The sequence below is a fragment of the Hylobates moloch genome, unplaced genomic scaffold (genome assembly GCF_009828535.3).
Source record: "Hylobates moloch isolate HMO894 unplaced genomic scaffold, HMol_V3 SCAFFOLD_2, whole genome shotgun sequence".
NCBI classification, from domain to species: Eukaryota; Metazoa; Chordata; class Mammalia; order Primates; family Hylobatidae; genus Hylobates; species Hylobates moloch.
The window spans coordinates 47,847,187-47,872,688 of record NW_026652277.1 but is presented as its reverse complement, the minus strand read 5'-3'; the positions used below and the strand labels follow the sequence as shown (position 1 = coordinate 47,872,688).

Below are 25,502 nucleotides of genomic sequence, written 5' to 3'. Positions count from 1 at the left end.
CAGCTAATTTTTGTATTTTTAGTAGAGGCATGGTTTCACCATGTTGGCCAGGTCTCAAACTCCTGACCTCAGGTGATCCTCCCACCTCGGCCTCCCAAAGTGCTAGGATTACAGGCATAAGCGACAGTGCGTGGCCTTCTTTTTAAAACTATTTTATAATTTATTTTTTGTAGAGATGGGGTCTTGGTATGTTGCCCAGGTTGGTCTCAAGATCCTGGCCTCAAACGATCCTCCTAACTCGGCCTCCCAAATGATTAGGACTTCAGGCATGAGCCATACTCTAACCATAGTCTAACTTTCTTATTTTTACTATAATCACTAGGTAAACAGATCCAAGCATACTTAATTAGAATAACTGAAATATTATATAATATTCTGTACATAGTAGGTATATAATGCATTAAATAAGTGAATGAAAATATGAATACTGTATAACAGGAAAGTCATTGCTGTCCAGGTCATTTAAAATTTAAACATTACTTTTTTGGGGACAGCAGACTTCCTTAAAATGTTATAAAATCCTATTTAAGGTTTATCAGCTTTATAATATTGATAATTAATAATTGGTCATGGAACCAGGAGAAAGTATTCACATATTTTCTTTTCTGAAAGGAAATTAATACATTTGTAAACCTTAGATCCTAAACACATCCAGCTCCATGGTACTATTTTCCACTTTGAGATAGTCTTTCCATCAGGCAAACTGAATGTACAAGATACTCTCTTTGGAAAAATAGCCATGATCACTCTTCAACATCGTAAGAAAGAGGATAACTGAAATGGAACATTAAATTGGAAATGAATTTCTGTTTCTTGCCTCTGAGCTCTTAAAAGTTCTTTAAGAACTGCCAACTCAGCACAGGCAGTAGCAAGAACAAAGAAATAGCAAGTTTAAGATTATCTAGGAAGCAGTAGCAATTCGCTTACAAGCAGAAAAAAGGCTCATTATGTTTTTAAGGAAATCTTTCACTTCCTGTATTTATGTTAACAACAACACAAATGATTAGGAGCAGAACATGTTTCTGGGGTTAACAAAAGCATATATTTAGCATTGTATTTGTTAAGGCTTGGCTACAGAAAAATAAAAACAAAACTTAAAAGAGAAATACACAAAGTATTTAGATGCACACAGACTAGAATCAAATTTATTTACAAATTACAGAATCTCTAGAACTTGTAAAAGTCATTTTCTTGCATGCTCTAATAATTAATTGACAGCCCCAAAGCACTGCTTCTTTCCAGTTGATTATAAAGGGCTACCAGTCACTGAGTGATATAAATGGAACTGGGTCTATAGATTCTTGAAATGGCTATGTTATCTAGAAGGCCTCGGTAAGATGAAGCACAGCTGTAAGAAGCATAAAGGAATCACTGATAGGTCAGAATACATAAAAACAGAAGTTTAAATGTAAATGTCAAAAAGCAAAACTTAGAGGAAAACTGGGAAATCTGCAACAAATATGACAAGCAAAGGAGTAATATCGTACGGTAAAAAAATCCTATACAAATTGATAAGATCTCAAAGGAAAAATAGGCAAAAGATACGGACAATTTACAAAAATGATTTTAAATGGTTAATAAACATATACAGAGCTCATGTTTACTAATAATCAAAGAAACATACATTTAAAAAATGAGAAAACATTTTATAAAATCAATAAAATAAAAAAATTAATATACAGGCCAGGCGCAGGGGCTCATGCTTGTAATTCCAGCACTTTGGGAGGCTGAGGCAGGCGGATCGCGAGGTCAGGAGTTTGAGAGCAGCCTGGCCAATATGGTGAAATCCCATCACTACTAAAAATACAAAAACTAGCCAGGTGTGGTGGCGCGCACCTGTAGTCCCAGCTACTCGGGAGACTGAGGCAGAAAAATCACTTGAACCTCGGAGGTGGAGGCTGCAGTGAACTGAGATCATGCCACTGCACTCCAGCCTGGGCAACAGTGCAAGACTCCATCTCAAAAAAAAAAAAAAAAAAAAAATAATAATAATAATAATAACAATATACAAAGTTAGCAAGTATCTATTGAGACAAACTTATCCACTAATAGTACAATATAAACTTGAATAGTTTTTATGAATATCAAGCTGGTTTTGTGTATTGAGAGCCTTAAAATTCCCACTCTTTGTTTTATTAAGGGGACTCTACTACAATAAAATAGTGAAGAATCATAGCCGGGCGTGGTGACTCATGCCTGTAATCCCAGCGCTTTGAGGGGCCAAGATGGGTGGATCACTTGAGGCCAGGAGTTTGAGACCACCCAGGCCAACATGGAGAAACTCCTTCTCTACTAAAAATACAAAAATTAGACAGGCATGGTAGCACATGCTTGTAATCCCAGCTACTCGGGAGGCTGAGGCTTGAATCAGGCTGAGAAGTGCTCAGCCTGATGCTGAGAATCGCCTGAGCCCAGGAGGCGGAGGTTGCAGGGAGCCAAGATCACACCATTGCACTCCAGCCTGGGTGACAGAGGGAAACTCTGTCTCAAAAGAAAAAAATTAAAAAAAAAAAAAGAAGAATCACATTTCCAGTCTTATGATAAGAAAACCTGATAAATGCCAGGCGCAGTGGCTCACGCCTGTAATCCCAGCACTTTGGGAGGCCGAGGTGGGCAGATCACCTGAGATCAGTAGTTTGAGACCAGCCTGACCAACATGGCAAAACCCTGTCTCTACTAAAAATACAAAAATTATCCAGGTGTGGTGGCAGGCACCTGTAATCCCAGCTACTCGGGAGGCTGAGGCAGGAGAATCGCATGAACCCAGGAGGTTGCAGTGAGCCAAGACGTGCCACTGCACTCTAGCCTGGTTGACAGAGCGAGACTCCATCTCATCATAATAATAATAATAATAACAACAATAATAATAAAGCAAAAACCTGATAAAGATGAAATATCCAAAAATTACATGATGTTTTATATATATGTGATGAATAGATAGCAAATGATAGTTATGTTTCTGAATAGTTTTTAAAGACGAGAGGGAATATTTAAATATAACACTGAATAGAAGAAGCAGCATTTAGAGTGTAAACTCAATTATGCACACAGCAATACTCATGCTTTGAAGAACAGAAGGGAATTGATCAAAATGTAAGCAGTGATTTGACATAGTGATTATACATACCTTTTTTTTTTCTTCCTTTAGTTTTCAGTATTTTAAAAAAAATTTGCAACCACCAGGGGAAAAACACTCATCTAAAATGTTAAATAATACTGTCCAGATATGAATCATCCCAACTTCACTATTAAACTGTAATATGCAAGGAACAAACCACCTACCCCTGCTCCACACTCGTGTTTGGTCGTTGCCCAGATACAGATTCTGAACTGTCTGTTAGAGATGGCACTACAGCCAAAAACCTGAAAAATTTAAAATAGCATAAAATTGCAAGTGAAGCCTCAGTCACGATCTAATGGGAAGCCTAAGAAAGGATGATTCATTTAGATTTTCATAGTTGCGTCTACCCTCCCATAACCCACTAAATGGCAGGCAAAAGGAATATATAAATTTTGGACTTCTCTGAATAGGAAATAATTTCTTAGCACTGAAAACAATAGCACCTTTAGAAATTAAAAAATCAGATAAGTAAAAGTGAATCTCAATCACTTTACTTAGCTCTTCCCATATGTGAAAGGAGTTTTGGGTTACCAATCAACATCCACAGGCCCTTTATTTGAAGAACCACCCTCATTTCCCAGGTGCTCACAGGTAATATTACTGTACTGCAATGAGAAGCAATGTTGGATGGTTTAGTTATTCCTCATGGAAATAATCTGAAATACAAAATTTTCTATAATGGAGGGATTGCCAGGATCTATGTCACCCTTCAAAGAACAAGAGAATGCCTCTCATCTACGTGGTTAATTCAGAATAGCCTTATTATTCACACATTCAAGAGAATTATCTTTAAGCACCAGAGATGTGTGTTTTTTTCCTTTTTTAAAAAATTTATAGGCTGTGTGTGGTGGCTCACGCCTGTAATCTCAACACTTTGGGAGGCCAAGGTGGGCAGATCATGAGGTCAGGAGATCGAGACCATCCTGGCCAACATGGTGAAACTCCATCTCTACTAAAAATACAAAAATTAGCTGGGTGTGGTGATGCGCCTTGAAATCCAAGCTACTTGGGAGGCTGAGGCAGGAAAATTGTTTGAACCCGGGAGGCGGACGTTGCAGTGCGCTGAGATTGCGCCATTGCACTCCAGCCTGGTGACAGAGCAAGACTTTGTCTAAAAAAAAAAAAAAAATTATTACCTTTTTTTGAAACTGCCTTGCTCACTCAGGCTAGAGTGCAGTGGTGTGATCGTGGCTTACTACAACCTTGACCTCCTGGGCTTAAGCAATCCTCCCGCCTCAACCTCCCATTACAGGCATGCGCCACCATGCCCGGCTAATTATTTTATTTTTTATGGAGACAGGGTCTCACTACGGTCCCCAGGCTGGTCTTGAACTCCTAGACCAAAGTGATCCTCCCTCCTTGGCCTCCCAAAGTGCTAAGAGTTATGAGCGTGAGCCATTGCACAGCTTGGCCTGTTTTTCACTTAAAAGGTAAATTTTAAATATAGTTTATTAAAGATAAAAATATGCTTAGATTAGATTAACTGCTTTATTTAGCTATACTACTTTTTCAAGGATGAAGGTATCCAACATCCCTTCCATGGCCAGAGAAAAGTCCCACGTAAATTAAATTTACTCAGTCCTTGCATTCAATAGCAAGAAACTGCATTGGCTTCATTTTGGTAAATACTAAGAAAGCTTATTTTGAAACTAAAGTTTTATTTTTGGCTGGGCACAGTGGGCGGCTCACGCCTGTAATCCCAGCACTTTGGGAGGCCGAGGCAGGCGGATCACAAGGTCAGGAGATCAAGCCCATCCTGGCTAACACGGTGAAACTCCGTCTCTACTAAAAATACAAAAAATAAGCCGGGCATGGTGGCGGGTGCCTGTAGTTCCAGCTACTTGGGAGGCTGAGACAGGAGAATGGCGTGAACCCAGGAGGTGGAGTTTGCAGTGAGCTGAAATCACGCCACTGTACTATAGCCTGGGCGACAGAACGAGACTCCCTCTCAAAAAAAAAAAAAAAGAAAAAAAGAGACTAAAGTTTTATTTTTAAAGCTACAGTTTCATCATCCTTTGTATTTAGAGACACAGGACTTAGTGATAAAAGTAGTTTTTGATGATCTCTACTATAAGTTACCAGGAGGAAAAATGGTATGTCACAACAGAATTGCATCATTTTAAAAGTTAGAAGAATAATTGTTTCAAGAGGCTGGCAAAAATAATACAAATTATTTTCTTCAAATATGTTGGCTCATTGATTTAGATTTTTAAAAACTAGCAAAACTGAGAAAAGATTCCCCCTCCCATATCTTCCCATAATAGTATACAAAGTGTCCCTAATAAACAAGACCTTTGATAGACTTTGTTTCTAATTCCTTTCTGAAAAGCAAGGAGGTAATTCCGTCCATCTCCAGAGAAAACTTCCACAGCAATAGGCTGAAATGATCAGAGAGAAAAACATTAAGAAAAAACAGTAGTTCACAAATAAAATTACATATTAACTTTTCCACTATAAATTTCTACAATGTTCAAGAAGTTAATTTGCAGCTGGGCACGGTGGCTCACGCCTGTAATCCCAGCACTTTGGGAGGCCGAGGCGGGTGGATCACAAGGTCAGGAGATCGAGACCATACTGGCTAACATGGTGAAATCCCGTCTCTACTAAAAAATACAAAAAATTAGCAGGGCTTGGTGGCGGGCACCTGTAGTCCCAGCTATTCGGGAGGCTGAGGCAAGAGAATGGCGTGATCATGGGAGGCGGAGCTTGCAGTGAGCCAAGATTGCGCCACTGCACTCCAGCCTGGGCGACAGAGCGAGACTCCGTCTCAGAAAAAAAAAAAAAAAAAAAAGAAGTTAATTTGCTGACACTTTTAGAGTCATGAATTCCCTGCAGATGAAGCTACACAATAAACAGATATTTCTTATTCTGCTCAATTTATTTCTAAAGTCTTTAATAACAGAATAAAAAAGTAATTAAAATTTTATAATTATAATTTTATAAAATTATCGTAAGGATGTAATTTTCATATTAGAAGAAAACAAAAATGTTGATTTGGATAGCTACAGGGAAAGATGGATAACAAAGATAATTACCCAAATTTTAGGCTGTGTTTAAACAAGAGAAATGCATTATACAAAATCAGGCATCCATGTGACCTGAGTCTGTCTATAACCAAATCTAAGGATTATTCTAAATGCAGATCCTGGCCGGCCACGGTGGCTCACGCCTGTAATCCCAGCACTTTGGGAGGCCGAGGCAGGTGGATCACGAGGTCAGGAGATCGAGACCATCCTGGCTAACATGGTGAAACCCCGTCTCTACTAAAAAACACAAAAAAATTAGCTAGGCATGGTGGTGGGCGCCTCTAGTCCCAGCTACTCAGGAGGCTGAGGCAGGAGAATGGTGTGAACCAGGAAGGTGGAGCATGCAGTGAGCCTAGATCGTGCCACTGCAGTCCAGCCTGGGTGACAGAGCAAGACTCCATCTCAAAAAAAAAAAAAAAAAAATGCAGATCCTATTGAGGGTTTCCATGGCACATATCAATTTTAAAATAATACATTTTCAGAATAAAGAAACAGGATAAAACAGTACTACTAAATTGACTCACCTGCAGGAGATATCTTCTTTTATGAACTTCCTTGATATCTTCATATGCAAAAATGCTGCATGTTCTCTTGAGTTGACTAGGGCCTTGCCTGGCTCCTCTAGGGATAATAGGCTCATGCATACTACAGGCAGCCAAGAGAAAAAGCAAATAAACAAAAACACAGCAAGGGATAAATTCACTGTTCCACAAAGGGTGTGCTAATTTTAAACACATGAACAGGATGGAGGAATAATATATATCAGAATTTTCAGTTAAAAAATACATTTAAAAGAAGAATTTGTTAGCTACCTGAGATACAAGGAACCCCCTTTGATGAATATAATTTTAAAAATCCCCTTATTACTGTCAGGACGAAGTTATCTACCAGACATTGTTAGCACAGTGCCTCAGCTCTTTGGGGCCCAAGAAAATGTCTTAATTTCTTTTAAAAATCAGAAAAAAAATCAACTTCTAGGTAGAAAAACACATTTTAATATATGTTTATATTTATACCATTAGTTACAACATACAATTTTAAATATTTTTGTATGGAAAAAGGACCCACAAAAGACTTCATGTGACCCTGATTGTTGTTGAAAGTAATTATTTGAAATATCTCCTAGGCATGAACTACAGAAACAATGTCTGTATTCAAGGGTGCTAGGAAAATGTTAAAGGAAGAAGAGAAGCAGCCTGTTGATCTTCTAAGCCCTAAGCTTCTTATCTTTCTTCTAGGTTGGTCTGTCTCTTGAGTTTTCCACTACTCCACTATCACTTTCATCACAGGACTGGTAGAAGAAAAGGAAGATGTCTACACCTCAGTCAGCAAATCTCTGCTAATGCTTTAGTCACGCTGTTTCTAGGGTACTCCGAGTACCTGATGACGCTCTTTCATTTTTAAGAGTATTGTTCACACCTGTAATCCCAGCACTTTGGGAGGCCAAGGTGGATGGATCACGAGGTCAGGAGATCAAGACCATCCTGGCTAACATGGTGAAACCCCGTCTCTACTAAAAATACACAAAATTAGCCAGGCATGGTGGTGGGCACCTGTAGTCCCAGCTACTTGGGAGGCTGCGGCAGGAGAATGGCATGAACCCGGGAGGCGGAGCTTGCAGTGAGCCGAGATCGAGCCACTGCACCACTGCACCACTGCACTCCAGCCTGGGCGACAGAGTGAGACTCTGTCTCAAAAAAAAAAAAAAAAAAAAAAAAAGAGTATTTTCTCTACAATTGTATATCTGCTATATTTTTTAAAAGGACAATTTATAAATTCAGATTAAATTTGTAAATATATAGATTATAATATAAATAACTCAGAATGCACAGAAATAAATGTTATTTAGCTTTTATCTTGATAAAGAAGCCAAACATTTTCATTATTACCTTAAAATAACTGAATATCATCTTTGTGAATATGTAATGACAAATACGCACAAACCGAGAGATAACATTACCTAGAACACCATTTTTTGATTAAAAAAGAAAACTATGCAAATATATTTTCTGTCTTCTAAAGATACCATACATTGTCTTCATTCATTTACTTACTTTGGAGGTAAGGTTTCAATATCTCTTATTTCCCTGGTTGCTGTCATGGTAAATCCATCAATCACATAAAAATGCTCTTTACCAAAAAGAAGGAGCCCCTCACTGGTATCTAGGCCTTGGACTCGAGCACAGCGGTACATGTGTTGGATCTATAAAGAAGCCCACAAACATTCATTAATATAGGTTTTTTGTAAAGATCAATTTTTGTTAGACTACTATGGCCTCCCTAGAGCTAAGCATATTAAATCAGAGTTTAAGCATATTGAGAAGATTAAGCTTAGATTACAGTCTGATTTACATCTGACTAGAGTAAAACTAAACAATTCACTCATACCCGTCCACTCATCTGCCAATCCCATCTCTCTCAATATTCTGGGTGTACTTTATGTAGGCCAGGCACACAGGCGCTAGCTTCTAAAAGTCAAGAACATTAGATATGGCTCCTGCTCTCATGAAGGGAGACAGACACAGCAAACTTGGCAGGAAAGGGAATTGAGGCATACATGTAAGGAGATTAGAATAGGATTGTGTTCTATGTGAGGCAAGATGATACAGAGTGAAAATTGCAGGGCCTGCTAACTCAGGGTAAACTTCCAGTTCTGCCACTTTGTAGATTGGGTCAAGTTTCTTAATTTCTCTGAGCCTCCATGTCTTTATTTGTAAATTTCTAATTGGCTTGTTGTGAGAATTAAGTGAGATAATGTACATAATCAGGTTAGGAATTATTGGTTGCTTTCTGTCCCACACAGTTTACCTTCTTTTCCCATCATACTCCCTGGAAATGGAACTGTAGAATTTGTTTCTATTCATTCCCCACCTGGATTCTGCTCCCTGGAGACTAGTGTACTATTGCAAAAAGCCAAGCTTGGCAGAAGTTGTATTTTCCTCATAGGAAGGAGCGTTGCTAAATCTCTCAAAGTAAGTATTGTTTTCTCCCAAAAGGCAGTATCTAATTCTTTGTAAAAACTTTTCTTGCTTAAACTTAGTTCAACATCAGTCAAGACAAAAATCAGCAACCAAATCAGAGTCAAACAAATGTCAGTTTGAATACACTTCCTGCACTATTAAAGCAACTAGAGTAAAAACTGTACTCGTGAATTAAAAGTTTTAAAAATGAAAGCATTGTAATAGGTTTTCTAAAATATCTAAGTCAATTTTCATTGCTACATTTGATCAATCCTGATGTACTTTAAAAGTTTCTCTATTGCAGTATATTTTATGCATATATACACATACATACATACATTATATATAAACACATACACATACACACAAAATGTTTATTTCCTAAGTGTATGGCTGGATGAATTTTCAAATGCTAAAAATCTGGTGTGACCAGCATCCAGACCAAGAAACAGAATGCTCCCCAGTCCCTAGAAGCCTCTCTTGTGCTTCCTTCATACCTGGTGTACTTTTATAGTTACATGATCTTTTCTAATGTATTGTCATTCAATATTAATTAAGGCATACATTTGAACAGAACTGTTTTGATTATACTCCAATTTCTAGTGACTACTTCTTAGATGGTAAGAATTCAAACGTTATACCAAGATCTAATATAATAGGCAAAAGAACATCCTTTAAAAAGGTGATATTCATGACACATTCAAGTCATTCATTCCCTTGTTTATTAAACCAATCTGTCCTTCATTCAAAGGTTTACTGGTTGTCTATTATGCAACTGGACCTGTGTAAGGCAATGAGATAGGGATAAGACACAGTTTGCCTATAAGGAGCTCAACATCTAAGACAAAAGAGAAAGATACTGGAACAAGTAATTATGACATGATAATACAGAGTGATATATATAAGGCATCATGAAAGTATAGAGGAAGGGTATCCAACCAAGCCTGAGTTAGCAAAAGAGTCAAAGAAAGCTTCCTATGTTTGAATATTACAAACATCCAGATAAATGGGATTATAACACACAGGATTTATTAGGATAAAAGTTATGCAAGTAGAAGGAAGAGGGGCATTTTGGCAGAAAAAAACAATATGAGTGACACAGTTTGCATATGTGTCCCCTCCACATCTCATGTTGAAATGTGATCCCCATTGTTGGAGGTGCGGCCTTATGGGAGGTGTTTGGGTCATGGGGGTGGGCCCTTCATGAATGGCTTGGTGTTGTCCTGGTGGTAATGAGTCCTTACTCTATCAGTTCACACAAGAGCTCCTTTTCTCACTATGTGACAAGCCTGTTCCCCCTTCATCTTTTGCCATGAGTTAAAGCTTTCTAAGGCCTCATCAGAAGCCGAGCAGATGCTGATGCCATGCTTGTACAGCTTGTAGAAGTGTTGAGCCAAACAAACCTGTTTCTTTATAAATTATCCAGCCTCAAGTATTCCTTTATAGCAACGCAACATGGACAACCACAATGAGTAAAGTGCAGAGTGGAAAAAAAAAAAAACAACATGGTGGGTGTAATGAACTCCAAGGTGTACCAGGCTGCAGGGGCTCAGGCTACAAGACAGAGTCAGTGGAATGAGACCAGAGAGGTCAGCAGGGTATTGGAGGTTGAGCAAGAAACAGGAAGGTGATGTCTTCTGTGAGTGAAGGAGAGCAGGGGCTAAATAATCCAAGGCCGGAGGTGACAGTCCAGATTGGCTGAAGCCGCTTGTAGGTTATTACTGGAATTATGGAGATGTAGAAAAAAATACAAGGCCAGATTGCTGAATAGACTGTCTACATGGATTTGAAATAGAGAATTACAGCAAGATCTGTGGTATAGAGGAAGAAAGAGAATTAGGTCCCAGTTGTTAATACTGTATCTGATGAAATCTTATGCTGTTTAATGTTTCAGGGTATGAGAAAACCCTTACAGATGAGAAAAGTAGAGTACTGAACCCAAAAGGCTGCTTAAAGCCAAATTTTATTACTGAGGCTAATGCATTTACTTTCCACAGCTACCCTATCAACTCATCTTGTCTTAATAATATGTTACTGAAGTATTTACAATCCTTACTTTTCAGAAGCACAATACCTTTTCTCCTTCCTCTAACAGGCGCAGTAAGGTAGCATTATCTGTTTTCTCCTCCTCTTCTATGGAGCTGCCCTCGGCAATCTGGTCTTGTAGCTGCTCCTGGTTCTCCTCATCTCCTCCATCAGGTGCAGATCGGGAGCGTTTTAGAGGAGGCTTGACCAAACCTACAGTATAATAACCAAGAGGGCCATGTGGCATTCTAAGGACCTTGTGGGGAAGCAGTTTAGTCTCATGTAGTTCCTTCTATAGATTTCCCATTTGAGACAACTCTGGAAGGTATAGGGAGGAAGCACATTCAGTGGTTAAGAACATAGTCCTCTGGAGTTAATGACGTTGGAAAATTATTCAACTTTCTGAACCTTAGTTTCTTATCTATAAAACAGGGACAAGAGCCAGGTGTGGGCAACATAGCAAGACTCTGTCTTAAAACAACAACAAAAAAAACATGGTACAAGTACACTATCTTAGAGGATTGTTGGAGGACTAAATTAGGTAATTCATGTAAAGTGCTCAGCATTATGCTTAATACATAATAAATTCTCAATAGTGTCAGGTGATAATGATAATAGAAAGCTATAATAGTAAGAATGGTATAGCTTAGGTAGGTGTCATTAAGGGGACGCCATGAATCAATAAGCAATTATTGTCACAAAAATAAAGACAGCAAATTATAAACATGATTATGACTGGGTGCGGTAGCTCACACCTATAATCCCAGCACTTTGGGAGGCCAAGGTGAGCAGATCACCTAAGGTCAGGAGTTTGAGACTAGCCTGGGCAACACGGCAAAACCCCATCTCTACTAAAAATACAAAAATTAGCTGGGTGTGGTGGTGCATGCCTGTAGTCCCAGCTACTCAGGAGGCTGAGGTGGAGAATCACTTGAACCTGGGAGGCACAGGTTGCAGTGAGCTGAGATCATGCCACTGCACTCCAGCCTGGGTGACACAGCAAGACTCTGTCTCAAAAAAAGTAAAAAATAAACATGATTAGAAGATATCCCACCTACTTGGAGGGCTCTTGAAGACTATTTCATGCCTCATTTCACAAGTGGCAGTATGGCTTTTCATACATGAATTTATTTGATCAAAATACCAGGTCAGAAAGAACAGAATTCTTTATAATACAGGGACATATAATGTAATTTGCAGATTAAGGAAACATTTTACTACCTACATTTTGACAACTTTTTAATAATCACAGTAGGATAAATTAAAATCAGTTGATAGTAACCAGTGAGGACCCAAAGTATGAGAAGTCCTTAAAATGCATGCCAAATCACACATTTTGATTAAATTAATATTCTTTGTGCCATCCAAAGTAACACTATACCTGCCTGTTACAGCTGCCCTAAGCACTTTGGAAAAGCACAAGTCAGCCTGAGTCTTTTCCTTCGAATATTACTTATCAGAGGTTCTGCTTTGCCTTGAGAAGAGCCTTGTTTTCATATTTGAACAAGTGTAATAAGTAAGCAAGAGAGATCAAATCCTGCAGAGAACATCCACAAAGGGGGAAAGCTTACAGCTGCATTATTTTTAGCTTAATGAATCAAAACCTCCATTTCTATGTCTAGCATAATACCCTGTATATTTGTGCTTTTAGCTCAATTAGAGATTAGGAAAATCAGGCCAGAGAAGTTAAAAGCCAATGACCCAAACACAAATAATCTATCAAACTCTGTGGATTATACCTTGGCTTGTATCCAGCAACAGCTTTGGACCCAATTCAATAACTGTGCTGGTGCAATGTTAACAAAATTAGAAGGTTTTTATCTCTGTCCAACTATGAACAGTTTCAGTGATTTTATGAAAATGTTGGATCAATTATAAAATGTTTAGTAAGTCATAGTCATCACATGAGAACAGGTATGTTATAACAACAGGAGAAACTGATCACAATCTCAGTAGTGTTTTTTGTTGACACAGTCACATACTATCAGTTTTTAAAACAATCTGAAACTCATTTTTAATTTATTAACTCATTAAAACTCATTTTTAATTCATTAGTTTTTAATTTTAAAACTAACTTTTAATTAAAATCTTAATTTACACTTTAGGGCTTTATAGAATATGCATAGACTTTTGAATTTGTGGTGAATCAGAGGCTTAAAAAGATTAAAACAATGGATTGATTTACTTACTCAGTTGAACTGATTGAATCCTCATTCTGTGCTAGTCATGTGTCAAAATTTATAAAGTGAGAAAAAAAAATTTGTCTTTGAGAAAAACTCGTAAATTAGAAAGTGGAAACAGCAGTGAAAAATCACTGAAACTGCTATAATAGACATGAGTGAAGTACTATCAGTGAACAGAGGAGTTGGAGAAGACTTTAGAGAAAGATGATTTTATATATGACCAGTGAGTTTAAGACTGAGTAGGATGTGTTAAGGTAGGGATAATGGAGAAGCTGCAGAAAAGAAGAAACCATTTCAGGCTGAGGGCACCACATGTAAAAGTACAGAATCCGAAAGTCTATGGATAGTGTAGTCCAATTCATCATCTACTCAGCTCCTAAAGTTTAGATTTGGAATAATCTCTCTCAGCTCATAGGAAGAAAGACCATTATTCCTTACTATTGGCTAATATGCACTAATGACAGGTTTAGTAGTTATTTTAATTTCATAAATATTTATTTAGTTATTAAGCCCTTAACTTAAAATATCAAGTGCCGAGGTACATGTTCTCAATACCTCCTGATGCTGTGTCATGAAAAAATACTTATGTATATTAAAAAAACTAAATATCAAGTGCCACTGAGGATTCTGAGAAATACAATTAAAAAACCATTAAGCCAATGGGCACGTGACATTCATTTGTAGGCAATAAACAAGAGCAAGTCTTTTTAGTTCTGATAAAGAAATCAATCTTTAAGAAGGGTGAGATGGTAAAACGTGTATGGATATTTTTAAAGTTGGCCCTACTATTTACAGTTGCTCAAATTTTTGTATGAATTCAAATACAAGAATGTTCCAAAATCACTTTTAATCAAAATCAAAAAGGCAGGCTGACCTTTGACTTTAGCAATAGTGTCTTCCCCATGCTCTGGTTCTTGCTGAGCAGCTTCGCCTTCTGAACTCTCCACAATGGCGTCTTGGACAATGGCGGGATTGCCAGAGGCCAGTCGCATGTAGTACTCTTTACTGTCATAACTTACGGCTCTTCTGTATCGAGCAGGTTTCTAAGAAATGACAAAAGAAAATGACTCCGATAACTATCACCAAGAATTAAAACATAATATTCTTGAGGAAAGGTATGGTGTCAAGGTGTATTACCTTTTTAAATGGGCTTTTCATAGACTGTATGTATATACAGTAAATCCATACTTTTGGGTTAAGTTTCTCTATTTTAAAATTCCATTGATTTTTTTAAAAGACATACATAAAACAATAATATTAGCAGCTCTGTTCTTCCTGAAATAATCTCTAGCCAAAAAACGTTTCTGTGTTAGTGCAGTGTGTCTTCTTTGGTGTATGAGAAAACCTCCCCATCCGGTAAAGAGAATGATCAATGTTGAAGAGCACTGAGCTGCAAAGAGCCTGTCTAATCTGTGAGGAGCCTGGAACTTCACTTCCACCCCAAGTGAAGTAATTAGGTCAGGCCTAAAGGTCCACACACTCAGAATAATCAGTGTGAGTGTGTAGTTCAAATACTTGGAGGTAGAGACTCAACTGGCCTATTCTTTCCTATATTCCCAGGTTTCACTGAGAATGGCCAAAACCTTCTTCAGATCCTTCTGAGAGTCCTGACGCAAAAAGGAATCAAGAAGTTTTATGCCAGGTTACACTCTGGTTAGCTTGCCACTGCAAGCTGCTATCTCCAATTTGCTCATTCTCATTGTCTGTTGTGTAAAGGAATATGATCCATAACTAACTCAACTAAATGAGTATTTGATATACTCATTCTTAATGAACATACAGCAGTCCATTTTGAAGAAGAAATTAATTACCTAGAAACATAAGGATTTGATGTTTTAGAACATGATACATGAACATTTCTTTTCCTGATTAGCCTTTATTCTCAAAACAGGTTGTCCAACTGACTTAAATTGTTTTCCCCTTAAAATCACAGAAGATGAGAAACTAAGATCTAAAATATCCTATAAAATATCAGACAGAGGGAAAAGTTTGTATGCATATAGGTTCCTCGGATCGGAATTAGACCCAGACTATGGATTAATAATATTAAAAAGATGAAATCTGAAACATGCTTTAAAACCTTCCCCTTCTAAATATGACTTTACTTTCCTATAAACAAGAATATATAATTTTAAAAATTATACTACCTGTCTACTCTTCAAACTCAAATAGTCAATATGCATCATTTACAACAATGCCTTTTTCAAGCAACATTTTTTTTAAGTGATTTCCAACTAAAGTGGAAAACAAGTGTCCTTTGGGTGAGACATGTAGAATGAGATACTGAACCAAATTTTTGATAAAAAGATAACTAAGTGAAGCCACATTAACCTTCTTTAACTTCAGGTACAGAGCAAGGAAATAAAGAGAGTTGCCAGTGAACTGAGGAATGATATACAGCAAATGGAGACTGAAAATATTACTTGACATAGGAAAGTATTAAAATGATGTAAAATAATATTACAATGTGGAGGAACTGATGGGTAAACAAACAAGAACACTGCATTATTTTTGAAAATGAAAGGAAGGTCGTAGATTTTGTACTATAAAAATTCTTTTGTGTGAGGTATCTTCAACTCAAAATTGCTAATATTTAAAAAGATAAAAGCATAGTTAGTGATGGGCAAGACAATGAATTAATAGATGAGGGACAGCATCTACTTGATTACTGACTTCATGTACAGATTTAAAATTGACCTACAAGAATTTTTTTCTAAATATTTTGATGTACATTTCTGTGTTCTAAAAAACTACATTTTTAATTAAATTATGTAATTTCATCTTTCTGGAATATAAAAACGATAATTAACTTTTCTACTAATTAAAATAAATTTGTATTTTGAAAAGTGATCACACTTTGTTTCCATTCATTCTGATTGAAAAAAAATTTTAAAAGAGGAGACACTGTTGCATTCTCAAAATACACACTTTAGTATTTAGAAGAATTAAATGACTAAATGAAAAGTTGAAGATGCCAGGCTGCCCATTACTAACATGCCTCATAATTTGTTAGTTTATGTGTGAAGCAATAGATGTTTTTATAGTGAGAGCAGTGAAAACTCAGTCTGTTAGTGAGCGGCATATAAATCCTAAAAAGAGATAATTAGAAAAAGCTGAGAAACAGTAGAACAACATCTCTCAGCCTGAATGAAACCAACTGTTCAACTCTAAGGAACTTATAGGAAGAACAAATTGAAAGCCAATCTTTTAAGTTAGTCTAGTCTACCATGCACTTAAAAAAAACCCAGAAAACAAAAAACAAAACTACAAGTAGTTTATATTCTTTTACTGTAATTTGTGTTTTACCTTTTGAGGAATATCATCGGGTGTCTCAGGCTGTTTACTTGGGATCTCAGACTGAAAACAGGGTATTAAGTATAGACATATCAGAAAAGAAAACATAAAGAAGAACACAAAAATAAAATTTTTCTTGAGGATTGTATGAAATATGAAAGATGTAGTTACTCAAACAAAATTAACATGATAGCCTAAGCAGCTTAAATAATCACTAAGCATCTTGTGGTTACTTTCTCACAGATCAAAAGTAGTTTTAAGTAAAGCTTAAATATGCCAAATGTCTCAGTGCTACTGAACAGGACAGACTCTTACAAATCACACAGGCAAAACTTCAGCACAGGCTGCCATTAACTTGGATGATTTACAGGCAACTCTTTACACTGTTTAAAAAAAAAAAAAAAAAAACCTGAAATCAGGATAATAGAACCTAATGCTAGCTAGTATCTCCCATCTTCCTTTCCCTTGGGTTATCCCTAAATTTGTGTTGTAACAGGGGCAAATGGCTGATTTAAGCTATCATTTACAATACTCCATAACACAGACATCACTCTCTTTCTTTTAAGAATCCTCCCTTAAAAGCATAAGGACCTACTTCCTTCACTACCTTTACCATCCCAGAAACGGTGAAAGCAGAGGGTAGACTGGATCATCAGCCCCCAGATCAGATGTTTTTCTACAGTACTTTTACAAGAATTAGGTAATGGCTTTATATTTTATTTTCAGAATAAAATCCTGGTTAATAAGAAGGCAATTCTGTTGAGCTGTAGCATGTGGCTTCATGTAAGCACACAGGTAGCTACAGACAATAATGCAACCAAAAACCACTTCCGAATTTCCTTCCTATTCATGGTTTATATCTGGTGATGACTTCTGGTACCTTTCCCTATAGTAAACATGAGCAGGCAAAATGTTTTCACAAATGTTTGCTTACCAAGGCAAAACCATGGCCCACTAGGCATACTTACAAATACTTCACACGGTTTTAGTGATTCTTTCTTTTTAAAAGCAAACTTGTAAAGGTATATCTTATATTGAAAAATAATATTTAACATCTAGTCAATGTTCTTTATCTTGGTAGGGATTTAGATGATAAAAGTATAATGTATATATTTGTTAAAACTCACTGACTAGACCATAATAAAATAAAAGTATTTTAATGGCAAAAACAGATCAGGAAATCCAACATTAAAAAAAGAAAGAAAAAAATCACTGAATGGTACACTTAAGATTTGTATATTTCAATGTATATAACATTTCCTTCAAGAAAAAAAGAATTGTAAACAAATACTGAACTCATAATATGCACATTAAAGTGAAGAAAACGGATTCTTCAACCTGCTCTGAAATTCATAAAACAAAACAAAATAAAACAAACAAACAAAAACAAGATAGGACCAGGAGTGGTGGCTCACACCTATAATCCCAGCACTTTGGGAGGCCGAGGTGGGTGGATTGCTCGAGCTCAGGAGTTCAAGACCAGCCTGGGCAACATAACAAACCCCCCATCTCTACCAAAAAATCCAAAAATAGCCTGGCATAGTGGTGCATGCCTGTAATCCCAGCTGCTTGGGAGGCTGAGGTGAGAGGATTACTTGAGCCCAGGAGGTCGAGGCTGCAGTGAGCCAAGATCGCCACTGTACTCCAGCCTGGGCAACAGAGCGATAACTTGTCTTAAAACAAATGAATAAAAAAATAAGATAGACTGTTGGATAGATATGCAACAAATAAATACAACAAAACAGACCAATTACTAATGTCACACCTAACTGTGACATTCACTATATATACTCCCAGCCAGGATGTAGGCAGGGTCTACTAAGTATACTCTTATATTTTTCCTGGCACCATATGATACTGTGCCGATTTAATACATATTTGCTCACTGATTGATTAACCGGTTCTTATTTTACTAAAAGGCTCAACACTCAATAGTAAATATATTATACCAATAATTTTAGCATTATTTTGGCTTCCTTTTATTTAAAAAAGCATTAGATTATTACTATAATTCTTTACATAGAAACCTACATTTTTCAAAGTCAGAATTTCTAGCGAATAATGTTATAGTCCTTTTACTTCAAATTTTTCTATAATGCTGGCAATGAAATTTCCTAAATGAGCTGCTTAGTTTCTACGAGTCTTGTGACATTAATACATTATATAAAAATATATATCGAGACAGCCACAAGAGACTCTCCTAGTTAGAAAAGGAACCTAAAAGTTGACTAGCTTCCTGCCCCTGAGTAACCCCAAATTCATAGGCAGACAAACTCTTCACCCTAATGAACTTTGCAAAGAATAGTAAATGTGTTTGAGATTATTATTCTTTAAAAATAAGGGAATTACAGAATTAAAGCCTAGTTAATATTTAAATATAATTTTTTTAAAATGGCAAAATATACATTATTTTCCTCCCTTAGGATTCAGAGGAACAACCAGATTTTGAATTTTCAGCATATCCCAGGCTTATATCTTACACTATCTATAATATTTGTGTAAAATACAGAATTATAGCATAATTCATTTGTTTTAATTTGAAAATTACTCCGCAAGGAAGGTTACTGTGTGAAGAGTATAAATCATTTTTGTGTGAGAATACAGAATTTTCCATATGTACTTAATTTTTCTTGATATTAATAATTATTACTATTTTTATTACAATAATTATAGTTGATAAAGTATCAATGCTTTAAAGTCTGAATATGTTCCATATTCTATACACAAACATCCAATTTAAAATCAATAAATAAAATTCAAAACTTAGACTAGGTAAGCTATTTGTTATACAGTATGTAATATTATCAAAGTTTAAGAAATAAAACTTTAATTAGTAAAAAAAAAAAAATCACCTTTTTTATTTCTAACAAATCAAAGATTTTAAAACAAGAAATTAACTTTTGAATCACCACTGTATTCTTCAGCTTAAGGGACAGGACAAAAAATGGAAATGTTACTGAGAAATAATAATTATTTTCATCAATAAGGCAAAAGATCAAATCATTTGCCCTTGCACCAGGTAAAGTCTCTTTTAAATATCAAGAGGCTTCAAAAGCAACTTCAGGTTGGCACAAACCTATTATATCACAAAAAGTACTTACTATATTAAACATGCATGCAAGGAGGGCAACAAATTCATGGACGTTTAAAGGAAAGAACTGATTGATCTCTAACTCTGGGAGGCAATATTTTTTAATATAGATCAGGGCAGAGGTGGATTTACTATGAAGTTAAGGTAGTTTAAACTTCAGTGGCTTTCACTTCCATGAGTCCCTTTCAAAACCCTGGAAACAAAGCCCTACTAAGTTTATATTCATAATTTTTACTCTTTTTCTTATAGAGCCCTCTCCTAAACTGCATCAACTACAGGGCCCATAAAATTGGATTTGAGGCCATTTTAGTGGAAAAGTTTTAGATTTAGGAAAATTCTATAGAATGCTAAAGAGAAAGCAAAGGAAAAAAGTCTATAACTTAGGGTAGACAAGAGTGCTGGCAGTTCATTCACTCAATATTCACTAAGTATCAAGCACTTTGTTAGCACTAGAGAGATAAAACCTAATGTGGAATACATTCACTATCAATGGATAATGTCACAAAATGGGCAAACATTAGAATCTTTTCCTTTTCAAAGTGACTCAACTAGGAGACTGTTGAACTATACTCCTACTTTACTACACTACTTAGCAGCTGCAGCCTAGAAGGGGTTCCTTAACTACTCTAGGTTTCAGTTTCTCATCTGTAAAACTGGGATAACAATATTAACTATACTTCAGAGGGCTGTTATGAGACTGAAACAAAATGCATTCAAACTGCTCTGTAGAGCATCTAGCTCAGGAGTGTCCAATCTTTTTGCTTCCTAGGCCATATTGGAAGAAAAATTGTCTTGGGACACACACAAAATACACTAAGACTAACAACAGATGATGAGCTTAAAAATCTATATATATCTCTCTTTCTTTTTTTTTTTTTAGATAGAGTTTTGCTCTTGTTGCCCAGGCTAGAGTGCAATGGTGTGATCTCGGCTCACCGCAACCTCCACCTCCCTGGTTCAAGCGATTCTGTCTCAGCCTCCCGAGTAGCTGGGATTACAGGCATGCACCACCACACTTGGCTAATTTTCTATTTTTAGTAGAGACGGGGTTTCTCCATGTTGGTCAGGATGGTCTCAAACTCCCGACCTCAGGTGTTCCGCCTGCCTCGACCTCCCAAAGTGCTGGGATTACAGGCGTGAGCCACCGCGCCTGGCAAAAGTCTCATTATGTTTTAAGAAAGTTTATGAATTTGTGTTGGGTCACATTCAAAGCCATCCTGGGCCATATGTGACCCATGGGCCTTGGATTGGACAAGCTTGATCTAGCTTATTGTGCTTTGTAAATATTAGCTCCTCTTTTTTGATTTGATGGTAGAATTCAGTGGGATAATAGATACTACCACTTTTTGAAAATTTGTTTTTAACACTGCCAGAATGCATATTCCAAACAATACAAGTCGACATTTAACGGCATTTCAAATTTACAAAAGATGTGAACTACTAAAACCAAAATAAAAATTATTTCAGAAAATTTCATAATAGCAGATTAATCCTGACCTTGATTTGTGCATGAACTATGCAGTATGAATTCTACATTCTGTAACTGTCTCTCCTTCCTGTTTTTTCCTTTTAGGTGAAAGTATCTCCAACATTTCTCAACTGTCTTGTATTTTCCAATATGTAACCCATCTGTTAAAAAAATAAGTTCCATCTGGTGCATACTTATTTATGAGAGTGTCTGTTTCGATTTCATAGGCTGGTGAATTCTTTTGCCTAGGTAAAATGCTGATGATACTACGGTTGTAGGTGTGAACTCTTAATAGGGTACTTTGTTTTTATCTGATATAGATGTTTAGATACACTTTTGTAAACAAATGACATTATTACAAGGAAGGAAAGGAGTATAGATAAAAAATATTAACGGTTATTGTAAAAATAATTCAAAAGTATATGCCTCAGTTAAATCTAAACAGTGAGTTGGTCATATATTTGGGAGAGCATATTTATATTTTAGTATTCTTGAATGGATTCAATTTAAGGATTGACTCAATAAGAAATATTTTATCAAATTGCTAATGGCTTAAATTCTTAATAGATTGTTAGGGAAAAAAGATTAAGAACTGAAAGATCATACTGTTGCTTTGCTCTTATAAAAGTAAGTGCTAGTAACAGGCTGCAAAAATATGGGTGGATTACCTTTTTTACACAGTGCTCCAGAATTAGAAATTATAGTGCTTTAAGGCACAGCTGCATCAAGTATGGCATTCTTGACAGAATTGAATAATTTTGAGAAAAGTAGACTTTAGAGAGCTATCTTCCAAAATCTTAATAACTATCAGCTGGAGCTAAGACCTACGTATATTATTATTTTAAAAATTTTACTGTTTTTTTTTTTTTTTTTTTTTTTGAGACGGAGTCTCACTCTGTCACCCAGGCTGGAGTGCAGTGGCGCGATCTGGGCTCACTGCAAGCTCTGCCTCCTGGGTTCATAAATTATAATTGTTTATGGTGTACAAAGTAATGCTATATGTATATGGTTTGAATGATTAAATCAAGCTAATTAACATATTCAACGCCTCAAATACTTAACAATTTTTGTGCCAAGAACATTTGAAATGTACTCTCTTAGCAATTTTGAAATGTACAGTAGATTATTATCAATTATAGTCACTATGGAATGTAATAGATCTCAAAAAATGTATTCCTCCTGTTTATCTGACTGTACCCTTTGACCAACATCTCCCTGTTCCCCTCATTTTTCGGCCTCTGGAAACCTTCATTCTACTCTGTTTCTGAGTTTGATTGTTTTAGATGCCACATACAAGTGAGATGGATCATGTAATATTTGTCCTTCTGTACCTTGCTTATTTCATGTAACATAATGTCCTCCAGGTTCTTATACGTTGTTACAAATGACAGGCTTTCCTTATTTTTTTAAGGCTGAATACTATTCCATTATGTATACACAGTATATTTTCTTTATCTATTACTCTGCTGATAGACACTTAAGTTGATGCTAAGATCTATATTAGCATCAGGACTGGGGTTAAACCAATCAATATAAGATAAATGGAGCCAGGGTGTTTGTCAGAGAAAAACAAGAGGCATTGGAACAATTCAAGCTGCCTCACCTTATATGATCAGAGCTACTGAGAAGATTCATATGTTCTAATACACAGTGCTTATTCTGGACCAGACACTATTCTAAGTACTGAACTAATTTTAATGAACTTAATCCTCCTAACAGTCCTATGAGGTGGAACTATTATTTGCTCCAATTCAGGCATAACAAAATGAAAACTCAGAGAGGTTTAATGACCTGTAACCCAGCTGTAATAGCAAAGTGGCAGAGTCAGGTCTTAAATTTGGGCAGTCTGGCTCTGGAGTCTGTAATCTAAACCTCTTTATTATGATGTCTCCTTCTTGCACTGTTGCATCTTTTCACTCCGCCTCCACTCTGAAGTTATCAATTTAATGGAGTTTGTTGAATTTTTAAAATTAGCTATTTGAGGTAATTGACTAAATAGAGAAAAAACGCTTAGAAAGGAAAATAAAAACTTGAAAGAGACATTGTGATCATTGAATTCTGCATACTCACCGCCACATTTGTCTCTTGCTCAGTTTCTGGCACGTAAGGGTAATGGTTATAAAACATATCGTTTCGCACCATCTTTTTCCTCATCCTGCAGGGCCCTTCTGTCATCTCCAGCATCCACTTGTCAAGGTGGGAGCCGATGGGAGGGCCCCACAGTCCCCGCTCTCGCAACAGCTCGCACTCGATCTGGCACCACTCTTCTGTCACGTACTTCAGGGCATTCTGCTGACGCTGACAGGAAAGAGTCCAGGTCGGTTTTCAAGCAAAAGCAGGAGTAACATTAACAAGTCTACAAGTCACTGAAAATCAAGTTATTATTTGGAAACAAACACAATCCACACCATTTCAGTTAACGTTATAAAAGTAAAATTACATTTGTTTATGGTTAAACAATGTTGTAGATGGTGGACTTCTTAAAGCATCAAGTAAATGACAGACATGTATAGGGTAGAGTGTGCAATATAGTGAAACAAAGAGTTGAAAGAAGTTTGTTTCTCTGGCACAGGAAAGATGGCAATATTACTATGAAAATATATTGAAATGGTTAGCCCTATGTGCGTTAATAAATATATATGGTAGTTTATGGATACACCAAACTGTAAAATAGCTACCACAACATGTACAGGGGATATTCTAGGAAATCAGATGAAGAAAAAGTGCCAACAGGCTTGATTACTGGTGAACTAGGTAAACATTTCCAAAGATTTTAGATGAAGAATATAAACATGCAGCACTAAGAGGAAACTTGATGTTCATACAAAAATCAAAGAGAAACCATTTTCTCCTGGCCACTGGGATAGATCCAAACCATTTTACTTAAACGGAAATTATGACACAGTACAAGTTCTTATCTATCAAACGACAAATATATAACATTTCAACAGTAGACAGTGATAAATAACTTGCCCAATGATTCATGGAATATAAGTACATACAATTTAAATCTACAAGATTTCTAAAATATAACTGACAGTAAAGATTACTGAGTGAATAATTAAAAAATTACCTATCACAGTAGTACTTGTATGTTCTTTGGTTGGGGAAACTAAGGATCTAGTGTTATATACATAAAATATTGGCAGTTAACCATTCAGAAACCTTTAATAGATCCAAAATAGCTAATCTGAGAATAAAATATTTAAGATAAGCTTCTGAGTAATTATGAATTTACCAAGAGAATTTCAATAAATTTATTTTTCACTGACATAATCACCAAGCACTTGTAGTGTAGTAAAAAATAATTTCATTCAATCTTGTAATTTTTTTACAATTTTAAGAGACTTCTCCGAGACTCTGATGCATATTTTCACAATCTCCTTGTTAAAAGCCTGAAAAAGAAGGCTCATTCTTACATTTTTATTTTTATTAGGAACAAAGACATGTAACATATCAGTAGTGAATGTCAACAGAATTCAGCTGGGCTGATTTTCAGTTAGTTGCTTTTTGAAATGCAGTTTGTTGACAGAAGATTAAAATTTTCCATCCTAAAATCAGTAGCCAAAGTAGCTGATGGCAGGGATAATTAAAACCATCATCTGAAGATGAATGCAGTCCAGCAAGCACCTTAAAATGGGCAGAAAGATACCAGGACAAACAGAGACCTTTCACATACAAAAAATGTAAAACAAACCATTATGATCATTATAAATCCTTACCTCCTGATATTCTTTATATTGTGTATCTACTAAGTCACGAACAACAGCAATGTGAGTAAACATCCACTGTGAAATCTCCTAACAATGGATGGAAAAAGAGTCTTAATATTTCATGGAATTCTGGAGAAAAATAGTTAATTACCCTTGAAATTAATGCTAAATAATTGGTTAAAATTCTGCCAAAAGCACCAAAACAGAAAACTAAAACAAAAAATTCGGAATGAATTATATGCTTGTGTGATGGACACAGATCTGCATGCTGTCCCACCCCCCAAGCCCCTTCAAGGAAGGGCTTGCTGCCCACGTTTCTGGGCTGCTGTCAATACCCTCAGGGATGGCCTTAGCTGCAGAGGGCCGACGGGGTGCCCCACATCCAACGATCTAGGGGTAAGAAGACTCACACATTTCAGCTTAATGGGGGTCAATTATAAGAGGGTATTCTGTCCTCAAAAGCTCCACTTAGTTTGGCTGAGGCTGTCAATAGACCAGCACTGCAGCCTGACTTTTCCCTATGTCCAATCCTGCTTTCTTCTCCCTTCCATAGGTATTGATCCCAAGGGCACCCCCTAACATACATTATGCACACTAAACTCCATCTCAGAGTTTGCTTCC

At 36.4% G+C, this 25,502-nt stretch overlaps 1 protein-coding gene across 8 annotated transcripts in view; it reads right to left on the bottom strand.

Moving 5' to 3' along the window:
• The window catches only part of WDFY3 (WD repeat and FYVE domain containing 3), a 303,349-nt gene that overhangs the window by 40,202 nt on the left and 237,645 nt on the right, over nt 1-25,502 (bottom strand). For 6 of the 8 annotated variants that reach the window (XM_058433183.1, XM_032146792.2, XM_058433193.1 and 3 more), the window contains 9 exons: nt 24,891-24,968; nt 23,239-23,466; nt 16,622-16,672; nt 14,190-14,358; nt 11,182-11,345; nt 8,202-8,350; nt 6,672-6,792; nt 5,414-5,499; nt 3,283-3,363 (listed from right to left, as the gene is read on the bottom strand). In XM_058433183.1, coding sequence (XP_058289166.1) covers nt 3,283-3,363; nt 5,414-5,499; nt 6,672-6,792; nt 8,202-8,350; nt 11,182-11,345; nt 14,190-14,358; nt 16,622-16,672; nt 23,239-23,466; nt 24,891-24,968 — 1,127 coding nt within the window. The remainder of the gene's footprint in view (nt 1-3,282; nt 3,364-5,413; nt 5,500-6,671; nt 6,793-8,201; nt 8,351-11,181; nt 11,346-14,189; nt 14,359-16,621; nt 16,673-23,238; nt 23,467-24,890; nt 24,969-25,502) is intronic. The other 2 variants (XM_058433198.1, XM_032146859.2) reach the window with 2 other exon arrangements.